Source organism: Moschus berezovskii, chromosome 19, assembly GCF_049115385.1.
Source record: "Moschus berezovskii isolate FMDL1 chromosome 19, NW_MosBer_1.0, whole genome shotgun sequence".
Lineage (NCBI taxonomy): Eukaryota > Metazoa > Chordata > Mammalia > Artiodactyla > Moschidae > Moschus > Moschus berezovskii.
Genome location: NC_142478.1, coordinates 6426809 through 6445158, shown reverse-complemented (window position 1 = coordinate 6445158; position 18350 = coordinate 6426809). Strand labels below are relative to the sequence as shown.

General features: G+C 38.2%; 1 protein-coding gene across 1 annotated transcript in view; it reads left to right on the top strand.

Annotated features, from left to right (window-relative positions):
* Positions 1–18350, top strand: part of DCHS2 (dachsous cadherin-related 2) — a 326960-nt gene that overhangs the window by 232733 nt on the left and 75877 nt on the right. Inside the window, exons 11-13 of the mRNA XM_055405366.2 lie at positions 1069–1203; positions 1408–1617; positions 14270–15124. Coding sequence (XP_055261341.2) covers positions 1069–1203; positions 1408–1617; positions 14270–15124 — 1200 coding nt within the window. The remainder of the gene's footprint in view (positions 1–1068; positions 1204–1407; positions 1618–14269; positions 15125–18350) is intronic.

Sequence of the window (18350 nt, the reverse complement as noted above, 5' to 3'; positions counted from 1 at the left end):
TGACCTCTGATTATACCATTTTAAATATTTGGTTCCTACATTATTAGACATTTTTTCTCCAGGTTATTAAAATGCCTACAGGTGATCCCAAATATCCTTTCTCTTTCAACTGGCATAGTAAGAAGTCATGTATATTTATTCTTGTGTAAAACTAGCATATTCCGCTTTTTCCAGAACTCAGTTCTACTAGACCATGGTGGCTGAAAACTTAGTTTTTATGAAAGACAAGATGGAAATGAATATTTGAAGTTTTTTGTTAAGTCCTAAGAGCAATATTTCATCTTTTATTGAAGTGTAAATCACATATGTTAAGTACTATATCTAATCTAGATTCTCATAAATTAAGAAAAGAATTTAGGAAAGTGATTGAAATGAACTTTTGTGAGGTGCAAATAAGCTGCAGTATCATGGAATAAAGTAGTTCAAGTTACTGGCATGAGAAATCTTTATACCAAAGATGGGAATGACCTGACACTTTTCCCAGGGGAGAAACAAAACCACAGAAATATGGGAAGGATTATTTCCAGATTGCATAATAATATGGTACCACATTTTTCACTCCAAATAGGAGACTGAATACTGAGTAGCAAACACGATGGAGGAAAGCTGCATACATCTGCAACTCTTTGTGTTCACCTCCTGAGTTGGAAAGTGAGCAGAGCTTCAGAACCGGACACACACCTTTAAACAGAGGGTCCATCTACAGAAATCGTTACTTGCCCTGCAAGCTTCCAATGATGTCATTAAATCACAACTAGTATTAGCAGAAGTAACTAAGAATATGTTGGAGGGTTGTACACTCATAAGAAAATTTCTATGGAAGGGAGAAATTCTGAAGCATTTACTATAGTGAAGTCTCATAAGACTTGAAAAATCAAGCATTTCAGCCCAGGAGGCTTTTATTTTTTAATAGCCAAAAGAGTTGGCTTTTGTTGTTTTTTACCTTAATTTGAAGATTAAATGTCTTGCCTTTTTCATTTATGGTTTAACATATTCATAGGAAAAAATGAAACAGATGAATGCATTCAAAGGGATAATGGTTAAGTTTTTCTCTGTGTTTTCCTTTAGGAATTAATTCCAAGCTTCAGTTTGAAATTATGCCAGGTGCTTCATTCATGTTGTTCCAGATAAATTCTGACACTGGGGAAGTAGTGACGGCCACCACACTTGACAGAGAAGTTCAGGAAGTCCTCACCCTGCGAGGTAAGTGATCCCTTGCCTGTGCTAAACAAGTAGGCCATAGGCAGTTGAGAGGTGAAATTTTACATTTCAGTAGGGTGTCTTTAAATAACACATTATTGACCCAGTGCTACCCAGTTAATTTGGTCTGAGGCTGTCTGGCTGGGGCAGCATATTTCAGGTGTGAATTAATGGCCACCATCTGTGCCATCTTCTATTCCATGTCAGTACTCGTACGTGACGGGGGAACCCCTGCTCTGTCCGGGACCACAGTGATTCTCTGCACGGTGGGAGATGAAAATGACCACGCACCAGAGATTTTTGTCCCCAGGGATGACATTGAGGTTCTGGAAAACCAAGAGCCAGGCCCTATCTACACCATTTTGGCTTCAGATATGGATGCTGGCAGCAATGGAGCTGTCACGTATCATATAATCGGTAAGTGTCATCTTTATTTTAATTCCCCCCCGGGGTGCCAGCATGGTTGACACGTGTCATTGTGAGTATTCTGCATTCAGTACATAACATAGTTCAGTGTCTACAGAACACACACCTGCTAAGAACTAATTGGCGCCCAGGGTCTCCTCTCCTCCTTCTTCCGACAGCTACCCTGATCCACTGCCCTCCAAACTCCTCAAACATCTTCCCTCAACAACTCTTGTTAGTAATCCGTTTACATTAAAGGATATACAGATGCAGCAGATAGCTTTTTTCCATTTTCACTTTTTTCATATGATCCCTTACTTTTATTATTTTGAGCAATCAGGCCTAGAGGACATGAGTATAAAAACAGTTTTCTGAGATCTGAAGACCAATGAAACGCTTCAGATCTATCACAATACTCCAGAGATAAATCGAGGTCTTTAGGAACTTCTGCACTAGAAGATAATTTTGTAATGTTTTTCCCTTTGAATCAGAGATATAAGATTCTGGCAGAATCATGGAAGGATTAGCATGGCAAGCTTTATGAAGGCCACATCTTATCTACCTGAAAAAGAGTGGAAAATTCATTTTTTAGCACATGTCAGAGCACACATAGAATAATAATGAGATGAAGCTAGAATAATGCATGAAGAGAAGCCGTTTTAAGGTGTAAAAACAGCTGTGAGGCTAACTCTGGAAATTATCACTTTCTATTTACAAAATTTCATAACCAAGCCATGTTTTCTATGTACCACCCATTTTACTCCAAAATGAGAATGGTTTTTATTGTCATTTCCCCTGATTATAAAATGATATGTAATTGCAGAATTTATATACAATTTATGAAAAACAACAGTAATAAACAAAAATCTTATATCTTGCAGAGATAAGTAATTTGATATTTTTGAAAATCACTTTTCAATGAATCTCAGTGAATGCAGACACCAATCTTACACTACTGAATAATTTATATATACTGTTTTGTTATCGCATTTTGAAAGTAATACACTGTGTAAATGTTTCATGTTGTTGAATATACATATATTAGCATTTCTAATATGCATATTACAATATGATTTATCTTACTCATCTCCTTTCATGCTAATTTAGATATTGAATACTCTATTATAAAAATGCTGTAGTGAACACACTCAATTATTTCCTTATGATAAATATATCTGGATTATTTTGTCCAGGGACATATCTATTTTAAATGATCACATATATTGTCATACTATCATCCAAAAGGATGATAATCCCTCAAACTAACTTTGAGAAGCCCAATTCTTACCTCTTTCTTTGCTGTAGCAGTGGAATAGATACTTTTTCTTCTCTGTAAACTCTACCTGTTTTCTGAAACTTCCCAAATCAATTGTGGTTAAGAACCAGGGCTGGTGTTTTATAAAATTTGCAATCTGTTGTGATTGAAACTTTTGTAAAATACAATAAATATAAATTATTGGGAGAAAAAAGACATATGAAATGCCAGCCCCAATTAAAAAAATATTACTATATTACAGAGATATAAGATTATTATGTCATATTGCTATAAATTTCTCTAAATGTTTACTCTCAATTTGTTGTATTTATTTTGTTGAGGACTGGGTATAAATAATCCCCAGACTGCACCAGTTCCCTTTCATTGCATCAAGAACATTCTTTTTGACCACTCACCTTCCTTTCCCATATGGTCAACATTTCCCTCGCTACTGGCTTTTCCAGTCAGTTTTTTTAGTCTCTCCTAGCACACAGAGTCGGACACGACTGAAGTGACTTAGCAGCAGCAGCAGCAGCAGCATCCTGAAAAGCATAGATGTCTCCCTTCATCCTCTGTCTCTTTTCCTACACAATCAAATTTCTTAAAAATCATTGTCTACACTCTAGTTTCTATGTCTTTATTTCACTTTAATTTCTTAGCTTGCTGCAATATATATTCCACTGAAGTCACTCTGCTGAAACTACCCTTGTTGAAAACACAAAAGATCTTGTTGTTGCTAAATGTGTTGGATCTTCTTTCAATTCTTAGTTGTACTGCTTTGTGTCTATGTGCCATGCCCTGGATGTTTAGTTTCACTTTTACTTCAAAAGCCACTTACTTTCTCCTGATTCTTCATCTGTCTTTCTAGACAAACATTCCCAATGTCCTTTTTATTCTGTGACTTGTTAGAGTTTCCTGGATCTTTTTGATGTATCTCTTTCTGTTCTCCTAGACACACTTACTGGTCATTCATCCAGTCCCTGTCTCTAGTTACCACTGAACTTTAATATCTCCCTATCTTGACTACATCCTAGATCTAAGTCCCATTAACAGGCATTTTAAAAACTGAAGTATATACTTCTGTTAGTTCCAGGTGTGCAACATAATCCAGTGTTTTTATAGAGTGCACTCCATGTAAAGTTATTATTAAAATGTTGACTGTATTGCCAGTGCTGTACATTACATCCTTGTAACTTCTTTCTTTTATACCTAGTAGTTTGTACTCCCGATTCCCCTTCATGCACTTTGCCCCCCTCCACATGATTCCCAATACTATGTTAAGTAGAAATGATGAGAGTGGGAATACTTGTCTTATTTCTGATCTTAGAGGAAAAGTTTTCAGCTTTTCATTATTGGTATGATAGCTGTGGGCTTGTCATATATGGCCTTTGTTATGTTGAAGTAAGTTTCCTCTTTACCAACTATGATAAGAGATTTTATCATAAATGAATGTTGAATTCTGTCAAATGTTTTTTTCTATGTCTATTGAGATGATCATATCGTTTTTATCTTCCCTTTTGTTAATGTGGTGTAATACCTTGATTGATTTGTAGATGTTGAACCATCCTTGCATCCCTGGAATAAATTTTGTTTGATTATGAATAAAAATCCCTTTTCTGTATTTGTTGAATTTGGTTTGCTAATTTGTATTGAGGATTTTTTCATTATGTTCATCAGGAATATCGGCCTATAATTTTTTTTTATAGTGTCTTTGTCTGGTTTTAATAGCAGGGCTTCATAGAATGAGTTTGGAAGTTCCTCTTCTTCAATTTTTGGTATAGTTTAGGAAAGATAGACTTCAACTCATCTTTAAATGTTTGGTAGAAACTCTCCAATTCTGGTGTGGTCCTGGTCTTTGGTTTGTTGGAGGTTTTTGATGATTGATTCAATTTCATTACTAGTAATCTGTGTTCAGTAATCAGTTTCTTCCTGATTCAGTCTTGGAAAAGTGTATGTTTCTAGACATTCTTCCATTTCTTCTAGGCTGTCCAATTTGCTGGTGTATAGTTGTCAATAGTATTCTTTTTATGAATGTATCTCTGTAATAATGGTTGTAATTTATCATTTTTTATTTCTAATTTTGATTTTTGTTTTTTTGCTTAGACTAGTATTGGTTTAAGGTAGTTTATTTATTTATTTTACTTTACAATATTGTATTGGCTTTGCCATACATTGACATGAATCCACCCCGGGTGTACGTGTGTTCCCCATCTTGAACCCCCTCCCACCTCCCTCCCCATATCATCCCTCTGGGTCATCCCAGTGCACCAGCCCCGAGCATCCTGTATCATGCATCAAACCTGGACTTATTTAGATTTTCTCTTATTTTCTTGATGAGTTTCTGACTCATCTTAATCAACTTTGTTTATCTTAAACAACAACTCTTAATTTCACCAGGCTTTTTCTATTTTTTAAAATTTGGTCTCTATTTTATTTACTTCTCTGATTTTTATTATTCTCTTCCTTTTGTTGACGTTGGGCTTTGTTTATACTTCTTTTTCTAGTTCCTTTAGATGGAAAGTTAAGTTATGTAAGATATTTCTTGTGTTTTGAGTTAGACCTGAATTACTATAAATTTCCCTCTAAGAACTCCTTTTGCTGTGTCTCATAGATTTTGAAAGTTGTGTTTGTTTGTTTTCTTCAATCACCTCAAGCTATGTTTTTATTTCCTCTTTGTTGATCCGTTGGTTTTCTAGTAACATATTGTTTAGTTTCCACATTTGTTTATTTTTCAGTTTCCTTCCTATAATTGATTTCTAGTTTCATAGCACTGTAGTCAGAAAAGATGCAAGGCTGACATGATTTCAGTCTTCTTGAATGAATTGAAGATTTTTCGTGGCTTAGCATGAGACCTGTCCTGGAGATCTAGTGTCCATGTGCACTTGAAAAAGAATGTGTTTTCTTCTGTTTTTAATGCAATGATTTGTAAATATTAATACCTATTAAGTTCTTCTGGTCGAATGTGTCATCTAATATATCCCTTATTGATTTTCTGCCTGTTCATTTATGTAAGTAGGCTATGAAGGTTCTCTATATTTATTGTATTTCTGTCAGTTTCTCCCTTTATATGTGTTAATATTTGCTTTATATATTTAGGTGTTATTGTACTGGGGCATTTATGTTTATGAATGCTATATCTTCTTCTTGATTTGACTTGTTTATCGTTATATGATGCCCTTCTTTGTCTGTTATAAATTTTGTTTCAAAGTCTATTTTGTGTGATATGAATATTGTTATCTCTGTTTTCTTTTCATTTCCATTTGTGTGGAGTGTCTTTTTCCATCATTTTACTTTCAAGTGTGTGTGTCTTTAGATCTGAAGTGAGTCTCTTGTAGGCAGGATATAGATGGTATGTTTTCTAATCCATTCATCCACCCCATGTCCTGATTGGAGCATTTAATCTATTTACATAAAGTAATAATTGATAGACATGTACTCACTGCTATTTTGTTACTGTTTTCTAGGATTTTTTTTTTTTTTTTTTTTTAGTTTTTCTGCGTTCTTTTCTTGTTCCTCTAGTGTCTTCCCTTGCAGTTTAATGATTTTCCTTAGTCTTATGTTTGGGTTATTTTCTGTATTTCTTTGTGTGTCCACTGGAGATTTTTGATTTGTAGTTACAATGAGGTTTATATATATCAATTATAAATAGTTGTTTTAAATTGATAGTTGTTTAAATTCAAACATATCCTGAAAGCTCTACCTTTTAAATTTTACTCCCAACACACTATGGTTTGGTGTCATATTATGCATTTATATCTGTATCCTTTCAGTGTTTATCATAGTTATATTCGATTTTATAATTTTTATCTTTAAACGTTTATGCCCACTTCTATAAGTGGTCGATTTACTGTCTTTACTATATACTTATAATTATCAATGTGTTTTTTCTTCATATCATTTTTTAAATTTTCTTGTTATAAGGTTTTCTTTTTCACTTAAAGAAAGCACTTTAATGTTTCTTGTAAGGCCAGTTTAATGGTAACAACCTCTTTTAGTTTTTGCTTGTCTGGAAAACTCTTTCTCTCTCCTTCAAGTCTGAATGATAACCTTGCTGGATAGAGTGTCCTTGGTTGCAGGTTCTTTCAGCACTTTAAATATGTCATGCTACTCCCTCTGGCTTGCAAGTTTTCTAATAAGATATCAGCTAATATTTTCAGTGGTTTCCTTATAAGTGACTCTCTTCCTGCCTTTAAAATTCCCTCATTCACTCTTTAAAATATTTTCATTTTTCTTATGATATGACTTAGTGTGAGCCTCTTTGAATTCATCTTGTTTAGGCCTCTCTGTGGATATGTTTCCTTTTCAGGTTAGTGATATTTTCAGCTACAATTTCATCAAATAATGCTTTATGCCCCTTTTTGTCTGTCTTCCTCTGCGACTCCTATAATGCTAATGTTATTATGCTTGATATTTTCCTAGAAGTCCCTTGTCGAATTCTCCAGGCGAGAATACTGGAGTGGGTTGCTATTGCCTTCTCCAGCAGATCTTCCTGACTCAGGTATCAAAGCCAGGTCTACCACACTGCAGGGCAGATTCTTTACTATCTGAGCCACCAGGGAAGCCCAGAAGTCCCTTAACTAATCTTTATGAACTTTTTCTTTTTACTGTTCTGATAAGGTGATTTCCACTATTCTGTCTTCCAGGTCATTTATGTGTTTCTCTGTTTCACCTAATCTGCGGTTAATTCCTTCTGGTGTATTTCTCCTTTCAGTTATCATATTCTTCAGCTCGAATTGGTTCTTTATTATATTTTCTAGTTCTTTATGAAGTCCTTAGTGTATTTTTGTATCCTTTTCCTTGTGAAAAGGATATTCACAAGTTTGATTAACATTTTTTATGATTTTTGCTTTGAACCCTTTATCAGATGAATTACTGTCTCATTAGGCGTCCCCTCACCCAGGGTTTTATATTGCTCTTTGCTTTGCAACATGTTCTACTGTCTTTTCATTTTGTTTGATGAAATTAAGGAAAACATGCAATCTTGGTCTTGAAGCCATGTCATTGTATTGGATCATCCCTATGCAGTCTACCTATGCCCAGTGGATTAGGTGGGAGGGCTGGATCTAAAGTGATCATGGGCCATGTCCTTTTTTGGGGTGTGCCAGCAGGCACTGCCATGTTGAGGGGCATGGCCAGGTTTGGAGAGGCTGGAGCCACAATCCTGAGTGAGATTATCATCTCCTTGGTGCCATAGAGGTTTCTGTCTTGGCCAGGGGTAGGGATGGTACCCAAGAGGCTGGAAGAGGAGCCCGGAGCCAGCCCTGGACTTTCCCAAGGTACACTGGTGATTCTGCCTTGTCACAGAGCAGGGCTGGAGTAGGAGGGGCTGAGGTCAGAGCCTGTCTCAGACGGGGTGAGGTGTACTGGTGTAGTCACGGTGGGCTGGTCAGAGCACCAGGCAGGTTGCCACTGTGCCAGCACTGGGAGCAAACAAGTGTGTCCACACTCTTCAGGCCTCCATTAAGCCCCACTTGTTTTCAAACTACCTAAAAGGGCTCATATTTCCAGTGCTTATATCCAGGCTGGCATGCCTGATATGGGGCTCAAATCCCTAACAACTAAGGAAAGATCCCTAAGCCTGTGAAATCTTACTCTGTGTTACCCACCAAGGGTGTGGGTCCTGACAAGACTTCTTCTTCTTCCCTAATACCACACTCCTTGTGGTTCTTCCTTTATAATCTTGGTTTTAGTTCAGGTCAATTTAAGAGATATTTTCTTTTTATATCAGTATAATTTTGTCTTTCTAAGAGGAGGTAAGCTCAGGGTCTTCCCACTCCACCATCTTGATCCCAGCTTCTAATGATTTTTTATTTTCTACTTTCTTTCTTTTTACAATGAGAAAGTAGAATCAGGATCAGTGCCTTTGACTAAAAATAAATGGCATTTTTGTCCACACTTTATGTCCTGTGGTGAACTATCTCTGTACCATCCTTACTCTAGGACTCCCTATCAAAGGATATATTTTTCAAAGGAAAATAATGGATTTCATACAAATATAAAGCTGACAACTTCCAAAGTTTTTTATTCAACTCATTAGTTAATAAACAAGCCAAAAAGATGTTAAAATTGGTTCAAGGAGAAATATAAGAAACACACACACACAGAGAGACAATAAGGGATTCTGAAATTCAGAAGAGTTCTAGCCACAGGACAGTAATCCTTGTCATTCCACTATTCACAATTAATTTGGATTTCTGTGAAAAAGAACCGTTTTCATCATGTATTTAGTTTTCAACAATTTACAGAGATAAAATACGTGAAAGACAATGAAGATAAAATACCTGGAAGATAATTCTGATGTCAAAACCAGACTAGTCACACACTGATCTTTATTTTAACCATAGAACATCCACTTATTATTTCCTTCCCTTTCAAATTATTTCAGCATTTTTTCCTGGTAGCCTCAGGGACCCAATCTTCATGTCCAATAGCATCACATTATCATTATGTCTAAAACTGAACATCACTCCCTTTTCATTCACCTCATCGTGATCTGACTTCTTCTAGAATTTCTTCAAGTGATCAGCCTTTTTTGCTCAATATGCCCTTAAAGAGGGATGATATGGGGAGGGAGGTGGGAGGGGGATTCAAGATAGGGAACACATGTACACCCGGGGTGGATCCGTGTCAATGTATGGCAAAACCAATACAATATTGTAAAGTAATTAGCCTCCAATTAAAATTTTAAAAAAATCTTGTTACAGATGTAAATACTGAAAATCCTTGTTCACGTTTTTTACATTGTAGACAGATTGTTGTTAGATAGATTGTTGTTATAGTAGTAACATTCCTTAAACTACTTCTGATATATATCCCCAAATCAATTAATGGCTTTATTATTTATTTATTTTCTACTTAGGAACATGAAACTGAAAATTTCTCAGTCATGTCTGACTCTTTGTGACCCCATGGACTGTAGCCTGCCAGGCTCCTCTGTTCTGGAGAGGTCAGAGTACTGGAATGGGTAGCTGGTCCCTTCCCCAGGGGATCTTCCCAACCCAGAGCTCTAACCCAGGTCTCCTGCATTGCAGGCAGATTCTTCACTGCCTGACCCACCACAGAAGCCCAAAGAATACTGGAGTGGGTAACCTATCCCTTCCCCAGTGGATCTTCCCAACCCAGGAATTGAACCAGGGTCTCCTGCATTGCAGGCAGATTCTTTACCAACTGAGAATAGGCCCTAAAGTTTAATTCATAGCAAAGGTCCTCTCCAAAAAAAAAAAAAATGATGTTTCCCCCTAGGCATTAAAGTCAGTTCTTGTTTCAACATGAAACACCAATATTGGGAATGCTCCCTTACCTGGCAGCCTAGAAGGTTTCACACCCTGGTCTGGTACACCTTGGTCAGGTTGGGAGGGGTGAGAAGTGAACCTTTCTTTTATAATTTTGTAAGAAGGGTAATTATAAAGTGATTTTGGGAAAGACAAACCCATGTGATCCTATGGGTTTTCTCAGACAGAACCGTTTTTGAAATAAGGATATGTAAACTAAACTTCTGGTTATTGCCCTAAAACTTACCTGTTTCCAGATACTCCTTAGATAGTTTTATGTAACCCCAGGGTCCTCAGGGAGAAATATCAATAACCTCGGATATGCAGATGACACCATAGTTTTATATAACCCCAGGGTTCTCAGGGAGAAATATCAATAACCTCAGATATGCAGATGACACCACCCTTATGGCAGAAAGTGAAGAAGAACTAAAGAGCCTCTTGATGAAAGTGAAAGAGGAGAGTGAAAAAGTTGGCTTACAGCTCAACATTCAGAAAACTAAGATCATGGCATCCAGCCCCATTATTTCATGGCAAATAGATGGGGAAACAGTGTCAGACTTTGGTTTTTGGGGCTCAAAAATCACTGCAGATGCTGATTGCAGCCATGAAATTAAAAGACACTTACTCCTTGGAAGGAAAGTTATGGCCAATCTAGACAGCATATTAAAAAGCAGACACATTACTTTGCCAACAAAGGTCCGTCTGGTCAAGGCTATGGTTTTTCCTGTGGTCATGTATGGATGTGAGAGTTGGACTGTGAAGAAAGCTGAGTGCCAAAGAATTGATGCTTTTGAACTGTGGTGCTGGAGAAGACTCTTGAGAGTCCCTTGGACTGTAAGGAGATTCAACCAGTCCTAAAGGAGATCAGCTCTGGGTGTTCATTGGAAGGACTGATGTTGAAGCTGAAACTCCAATACTTTGGCCACCTGATGCGAAGAGCTGACTCATTTGAAAATACCCTGATGCTGGGAAAGATTGAGGGCAGGACCAGAAGGGGACAACAGAGGATGAGATGGTTGGATGGCATCACCGACTCAATGGACATGGGTTTGGGTGGACTCTGTGAGTTGTTGATGGACAGGGAGGCCTGGCTTGCTGCGGTTCATGGGGTCGCAGAGTTGGACACGACTGAGCGACTGAACTGAAGGGTCCTCAGACCTCATTTTAAACACAACTGGTCTACACACCTTTCAGTCTTTCTCCTAAGCCAGATCATGAGTCTTACCTTCCTTACTGCTTACTTTTCCTCCTCTGTATCTTTGGAATGCATCCATTTCCTCTAGGTGCATATCTTTCCAGAACCTCCTCATTTCTCTCGCAGACACTGTGAGAGTCTCCTATCTTCTAGTCTAAAAGCTCTGACACTGCTGCCCAGGATTCTTCCTAACACAGAAATGTGATTCACAGTGTCTTCTTGTGTAAAATCTTCCAGGGGCTCCTGGTAGATTTTAAGATAAAGCCCAGCGTCTTGGCAGTGTATACAGGGCAGTTCATGATTGGATATCCTGCTTATCTTCTAGATTTATGTTCTTGCCACTGTCAATCCTCTTTCTGCCTACATGCTACCCTCATATACCCAGGGGACCCTATATTCTAGTCATACTAAAATGTTTGCAACCGTTGCTTTGTCATATTCCTGGGATTTCACCCAGGTTTGACCCTCTTCCCTCTCCCTCCCCTAAGACTTGTAGCCTTGCTTCCTTCCCTGTAGGTGTTAGTTTGGTGTCCCTGTTTCTCTTGAGCATTTTCTCGCCTTCCTAATGCAGGGCCCTGTGCTCATCCTCTGTGCCTCCCAGTGTCCTGCACGTGTGAGTTTCACACCGTACTTTAATGTCCAGGTGCAGACGTGCCTTTCCTCCTCTTAAAAGTCAGAATCACATCTTCCTGTCCTCACATTCCCAGTGTCCCAACACATATTTGGTACATGACAGGTGTTGTTAAGATGTTTAATGAAGAAATGAATGGTTTTATCAATCACAAATGCCACAGAAATGTACTTTGTCTCACCACCTGTGTTTAGTACAAATTAACATGTCTCATGGAGGCATTCATATGCAGTCCCTGCTCCTCAGCCCCCAGTACTGCCTGAGGCTGCTGTGTTTTCAGCACTGCTCCACTTCCTCGATGTGCTTCTGCAGGGTTCAGTAAGTTCTCATGCTGTTTGGAATGGTCCCCACTAGTCCAAGAATGTGGCTGGTAGGTCACTGAACTTCATTTTCCCAATCAATCTTCAGGTTGACTTTAAAATGCCTTTGGAAGCTTTTTATCCCTGAGTTTAGTTTTTTTTAATTAATTTATTTTAATTGGAGGCTAATTACTTTGCAATATTATTGTGGTTTTGCCATACATTGACATGAATCAGCCATGGGTGTACATGTGTCCCCAATCCTGAACCGCCCCTCCCACTTCCCTCCCCATCCCATCCCTCAGGGTCGTCCCAGTGCACCAGCCCTGAGCGCCCTGTCTCCTGCATGGAACCTGGACTGGAGATCTGTTTCATATATGGTAATATACATGTCTCAATGCTATTCTCTCAAACCATCCCATGGTCGCCTTCTCCCACAGAGTCCAAAAGTGTGTTCTTTATCTCTGTGTCCCTTTTGCTGTCTTGCATAAAGGGCTTCCCTTGTGGCTCAGCTGGTAAAGAATCTACCTGCAATGCAGGAGACCTGGGTTTGATCTCTGTGTTGGGAAGATCCCCTGGAGAAGGGAACAGCTACCCACTCCAGCATTCTGGCCTGGAGAATTCTATGGACTGTGTAGTCCATGGGTTCACAAAGAGTCGGACAGGACTGGGCGACTTTCACTTTTACTTTTAAATTTTATTCTACTTGTACCATATACAATAGCAAAAGGAACATATTTTAAAGAATAAAACATAGGAACGTATTTAAAGAATAAAACATAATCCTTGCTTATGTTATGGAAGAGATAGACAAGTGTTCTACTGTCTCTGAAAGAAGTGTTAAAATTAAAATTTTCCCCTTACTATAGATTGAATGCTGGTTATATTACTGGAATAAGGTCCTCTTATACATGCCATGGCTCTTTGTGCGTGAGCCATAACACTTCTGCAGCACTGTTTATAATAGCCAGGACATGGAAGCAACCTAGATGTCCATCTGCAGACGAATGGATAAGAAAGCTTTGGTACATATACACAATGGAGTATTACTCAGCCATTAAAAAGAATACATTTGAATCAGTTCTAATGAGGTGGATGAAACTGGAGCCTATTATACAGAGTGAAGTAAGCCAGAAAGAAAAACACCAATACAGTATACTAATGCATATATATGGAATTTAGACAGATGCAAATGATAACCCTGTATATGAGACAGCAAAAGAGACACAGATGTATAGAACAGTCTTTGGGACTCTGTGGGAGAGGGTGAGGGTGGGATGATTTGGGAGAATGGCATTGAAACACGTATGTTGTCATATGTGAAACGAATCACTAGTTCAGGGTCGATGCATGTTATAGGATGCTCGGGGCTGGCGTGCGGGGATGACCCAGAGGGAGGATAAAGGGAGGAGGGAGGTGGGAGGGGGGTTCAGGAGGGGGAACTTATGTAAACCCGGGGTGGAGTCATGTCAATGTATGGCAAAACCTACCAATATAATATTGTAAAATAATTTGCCTCCAATAAAAAATAAATTAATTACCAAAAAAAAAAAATTAAATTAAATTAAAAAAAATAAAAATATGTTATTATAAATCAATCTGTTAATTTTTGATTGCTATCTACAAATTAACATTGAATACTGTTGCTTATCTCTGCCTACTATTGTTTTATTTCAAGTAAAATATGCATTCTAATCCTTCAAAAAGGAAAAGCATATTACTGTAAAAAGTTGAAGTTGAAAAAATCTCATACCGCTGCAAATCAGTCAAAGCAAGTATTTGAATTACTGATTGAATTAAGATAGATGTTAAATTTTATTTTTTGCTTATCCCCTGAGTATTATTATCAGGCAGCTTTGTGAGGGCAGGAACTGGATCATGTGCTTACAAAAGTGATAGTGTGCTGTGATAATCAGGAAATAAATATTTGTTGGATGAATATATATATTCATAGTAAAGAGCTGCTTCTTTTTCAATTCAAATGTATTCTGAACTTGCTTTCTTTAATAGATGGAAATACTGATGAGTACTTTGCTATTAATGAAATGTCGGGAGAACTCTCAACCGCTCGCGCTTTGGACCGGGAGGAAGTCAGCAGCTTCACCCTCGTCATCCTGTGCTGGGATCTGGGGAGCCCGCCGCAAAGCTCCACGGCGCAGCTGCGGGTCAGAGTTCTGGACGACAATGACCACAGCCCTTCCTTCCCCAGGCTGCGGTACCAGGCTTCTGTGAGAGAGGACGCGCAGGTGGGAACCACGGTTCTCGTGCTCTCCTCCGCGGACAAGGATGAGGGCCTCAACGGGCAAACCAGGTATTCTCTGGTGCACGAGGCTTCCGGGGCGTTCGCCATCGACCCCGTGGCGGGCACGCTGAGAACCAGCCGCGCCCTTGACCGGGAAGCCAGGTCTGAGCACGTCCTGAAGGCTGTGGCCAGAGACTGTGCCGTCCAGGGCTCACGAAGCACCACGGTGGTCATAAAAGTCCATGTCACTGATGTTAATGACAACAGTCCACTATTGGAACAGAACCCCCTTGATATTTTTCTTTCCTCTCAGTCACCTACAAACCAAACAGCGGCCATCCTCAGAGCCAGTGACCCAGACTCGGGGCCCAATGGTACCGTCACGTTCAGCTTCGCAGAGCCCCAGTCGGTGTTTTCTATTAATGAATACACAGGAGCAATTCAACTTCAGCAAATTCCATCTCCAGAATATTTTCCTATTTGGCTGCAGTTAAAAGCTGTGGATCAAGGGGTCCCAGCTAGGACAACCACTGGTCTCTTGGTCATTCACATGGAAGGAGATGTAAGGATTTCCTTCAGCCAGCCTCTGTATGAAGGGATCGTGCCTGAAAATTGTGAGGCAGGTGAGTGTCAAGTGTCCCAGTTTGGGCAAAATGCTTAAAACTAATGATTATAGAGCTAGTGCTATCAAAGATTCAGTTATGAATTTCTGAGTCCAGCCAATTCTTGGTATTAGAATTTTCATTCCGAATATGTTATTAGAAAAATATACTCAAATACAATAACATATTCACACCCCTTTCAAGACAGCAAAAACTAATAAAAACACTGAAATCATTCAGGACTCTTGAAGTTTAAGATCTCAAAAAACCCACTTTTATTTAAATGTTTATGAATCCTGAACAACTATATTTCCTAAATGACTTTCCTGGAAATACAGTGGAAGGTGAAATATGTTGTGGTTCAGTGACTGCTGCTGTGTGTCCTTGGGAAGCTAGTTCTCTCTGCCTCTGTTTCCCAACCTGCAAATTAGGGATGAGTTTGAACACCCTACCTCATTAGGGTGTTCTGAGGACCGAATGAGCCAGTTCATATAAAGCCCTTAAAACAATATCAGACTCAGAATCAGTGTGTAATTTTAAGGAAGTGCTATTTTTCTTATTATTACTTCATTTTGATACACTCAGCATTACTTTCAAACAGTGCAGTAATATCCGATCTTCAAAGAATTTGGCAAGATCATACTACTCAGAACAGGCTTCTGTGAATGGTGACTGTTTTTCCTCATAATGCTAAATTATTTTTCAGTTATTTCCCTACTCAAATTTATGCCATAATGGGAAACATAAATAATTAATTCCAATGATCTTTCTACCCTAAAGCAAAAAAACCCATTTGCAGATAGTTGTGAATGGAAAGAAATCCAATCTAGGTGATTATATCAAACTAGAGAGTTGAAATATAAACCTTCTGAATCTTTGAGCCAGCCAGAGGGCAAATCATGTGGACTCCAGGGCTTGGGGGAGGAGGAGTTTGCTTTCGACAAGTCTGATGTATGCTATTTGATTTCTCCAGTTGTTCTTTGTTTTTGCTTTGTCATTCTGGATTCAATTTCACTTTATTCATACCTAAAACAACCACTGTTTAAAAGGCAACTTGAATTTTTCTGAAATTGATTTATTTACTTCATAGTGAAAATATGTTACACATTATTACACATTTGTTACACATTATATTCTCTATAAAAAGAGAATATTCAACTTAATATTGAATGTCAAGTTACGATTCTTCTCAGTTACATATTATTAACCCCAGTTTGATCTTCTTTTGAATTATTGTTATCTCTTGGGCTGATTATTCAGAAGGCCTCTTATAATTCTAAACATTATTAGGGATAAATTGCAGTTATCTTCATTAAATGAAATAATAGCATCTTTCAAAATAACTAGAAATTTCCACTTATATTCTTAGGTGTAATGAGAATTCCACAGAATAGTTAAATGTTAAATAATATGAGATACTCCATAGAGCTGTGTTTCCTCTTGAGAGCTATACATCCTAATTCCAGAGCAGAGCCTGATAGAAAGGAAAGGTAAAATTTTCTAAATAATAATAATATATTTGTGCTAAATAATACAACCCAAAATATATTAATCCATCTTGAATTTAATAAAATCTAGAATTCTTAAGTCCAGCTTTTATCTTCAGTGAACATATAAACATTTTTTCCTTAACAGATGATCTTTCAGTCTCTACTTGAATATCTCAGTGATTGAGAGTCTAGGACAGTGGTTCTTGAACTTGGGTATGAAACAAGCAATCTCTCATGATTGCAGAAGGTTCTGCTTCAGCAGTTCTGGGGTCCAGGAACTGTCATTTTTAACACTCTGTAGGTGATTTGATTACATGACAAAGTTGGAAAGCTCTTTCATTTGGAAAGTAATTCCTGTGTTAAACCCAGATCTGATTCATTTATGTATGTCCGTAAATTCCAGTCCTGCCATCTGGAGTATTCCACTGATCTACACGGTTGCTTGTTCTTTAGAGGTTGTATTTGCTCCTTCAGCAAAAATTCTATTTAATATTATGTGCTAGGTACTTTTCTATTGGGATATGTTAGTGAACCAAAAGACAAAGATGCTTGTTCTTGAGAGGCCTACATTCCAGCGGGGTAAAGAGACAATATCAGTGAATGTAATAAATAGCTAAAACGTAGTGTATGTTAGCTGGTGTTAAAAGCGGTGATAAGAAGAAACAGAACTGGAGTCCTGGCGAGGGCACAAAGGCAATTTTAGATGGCATATTAGGACTGGCATTACTGAGCAAGTGAAATTTTGGGCAAAGACATAAAGATAGGAGGTAGCCATTCATATATATGGGAAGAGAGCTTTTCCAAAGAAAAAGATGAGAAATCCAGTGGGAACTCGCCTGGTTTGTTCAATGAACAGTAAAGGGGACTGTGTGAGACTGAAGCAGAGTAAGCAAGGTGAAAGTGAAAGTGAAGTTGCTCAGTCGTGTCCAACTCTTTGCGACCCTGTGGACTGTAGCCTGCCAGGATCCTCCGTCCATGGGAGTTTCCAGGCAAGAGTACTGGAGTGGGGTGCCATTTCTGTAGGCAGGCGCTTTACCATCTGACCTACCAGGGAAATCAAGCAAGGTGAAGAATGGTAAAAAATGAGGTCAGAAGAAGACAAAAAGAAGAAGCGGTGTCTTGTAGATCACTGGTAGGTCTTTGACTTTTATTGAAAATAGTTTTTCTTTCTCTTGTTCATTCTTCACGTAGTGAGATTTCCAAACACTGCTAGTGAATATTCTCACCCAATACAATTTCTGCAGAGTAGGAGGCATCAAGTAAATTATCCCTCAAAAGAATTGGCATAGACTAAGTCAATCGTCGTTATCACACTTGTTCACATTAGTAAATGAAATTTCTAAAAATTAAGTAATGTGTCTGACCATTTCCTAATTAAGATATCATTTCTCAAGTCACCCAGAATCAATTTCTTTGTAGAATTAAGCCCCCCAAAAAGCCCACATCTAAGGCATCCCAAAGAAAGCCCAATTTGAAATTAAGTTATGGATTAGGAAGTTTAATAATGTTTATGGTTGAATTGAGAAATGATTTAATAATAACACTAATGAGAACTGCCATGGAAGGGAAAATGTTGTACCTGGTTTCATTTTTTCAATGTGCAATTCATTTCTTTGTCCAGGATTCACTCTGCAGCCATTATGGGAGGAAACTACCCTTATTTTGGTCAGTTTCTCATCACTCAATCTTCCATCTACCCCCAACCATAGCAGTTGGAATTAATCAGTATGGTTAACAGTAACCTGGTCTGAGATAAA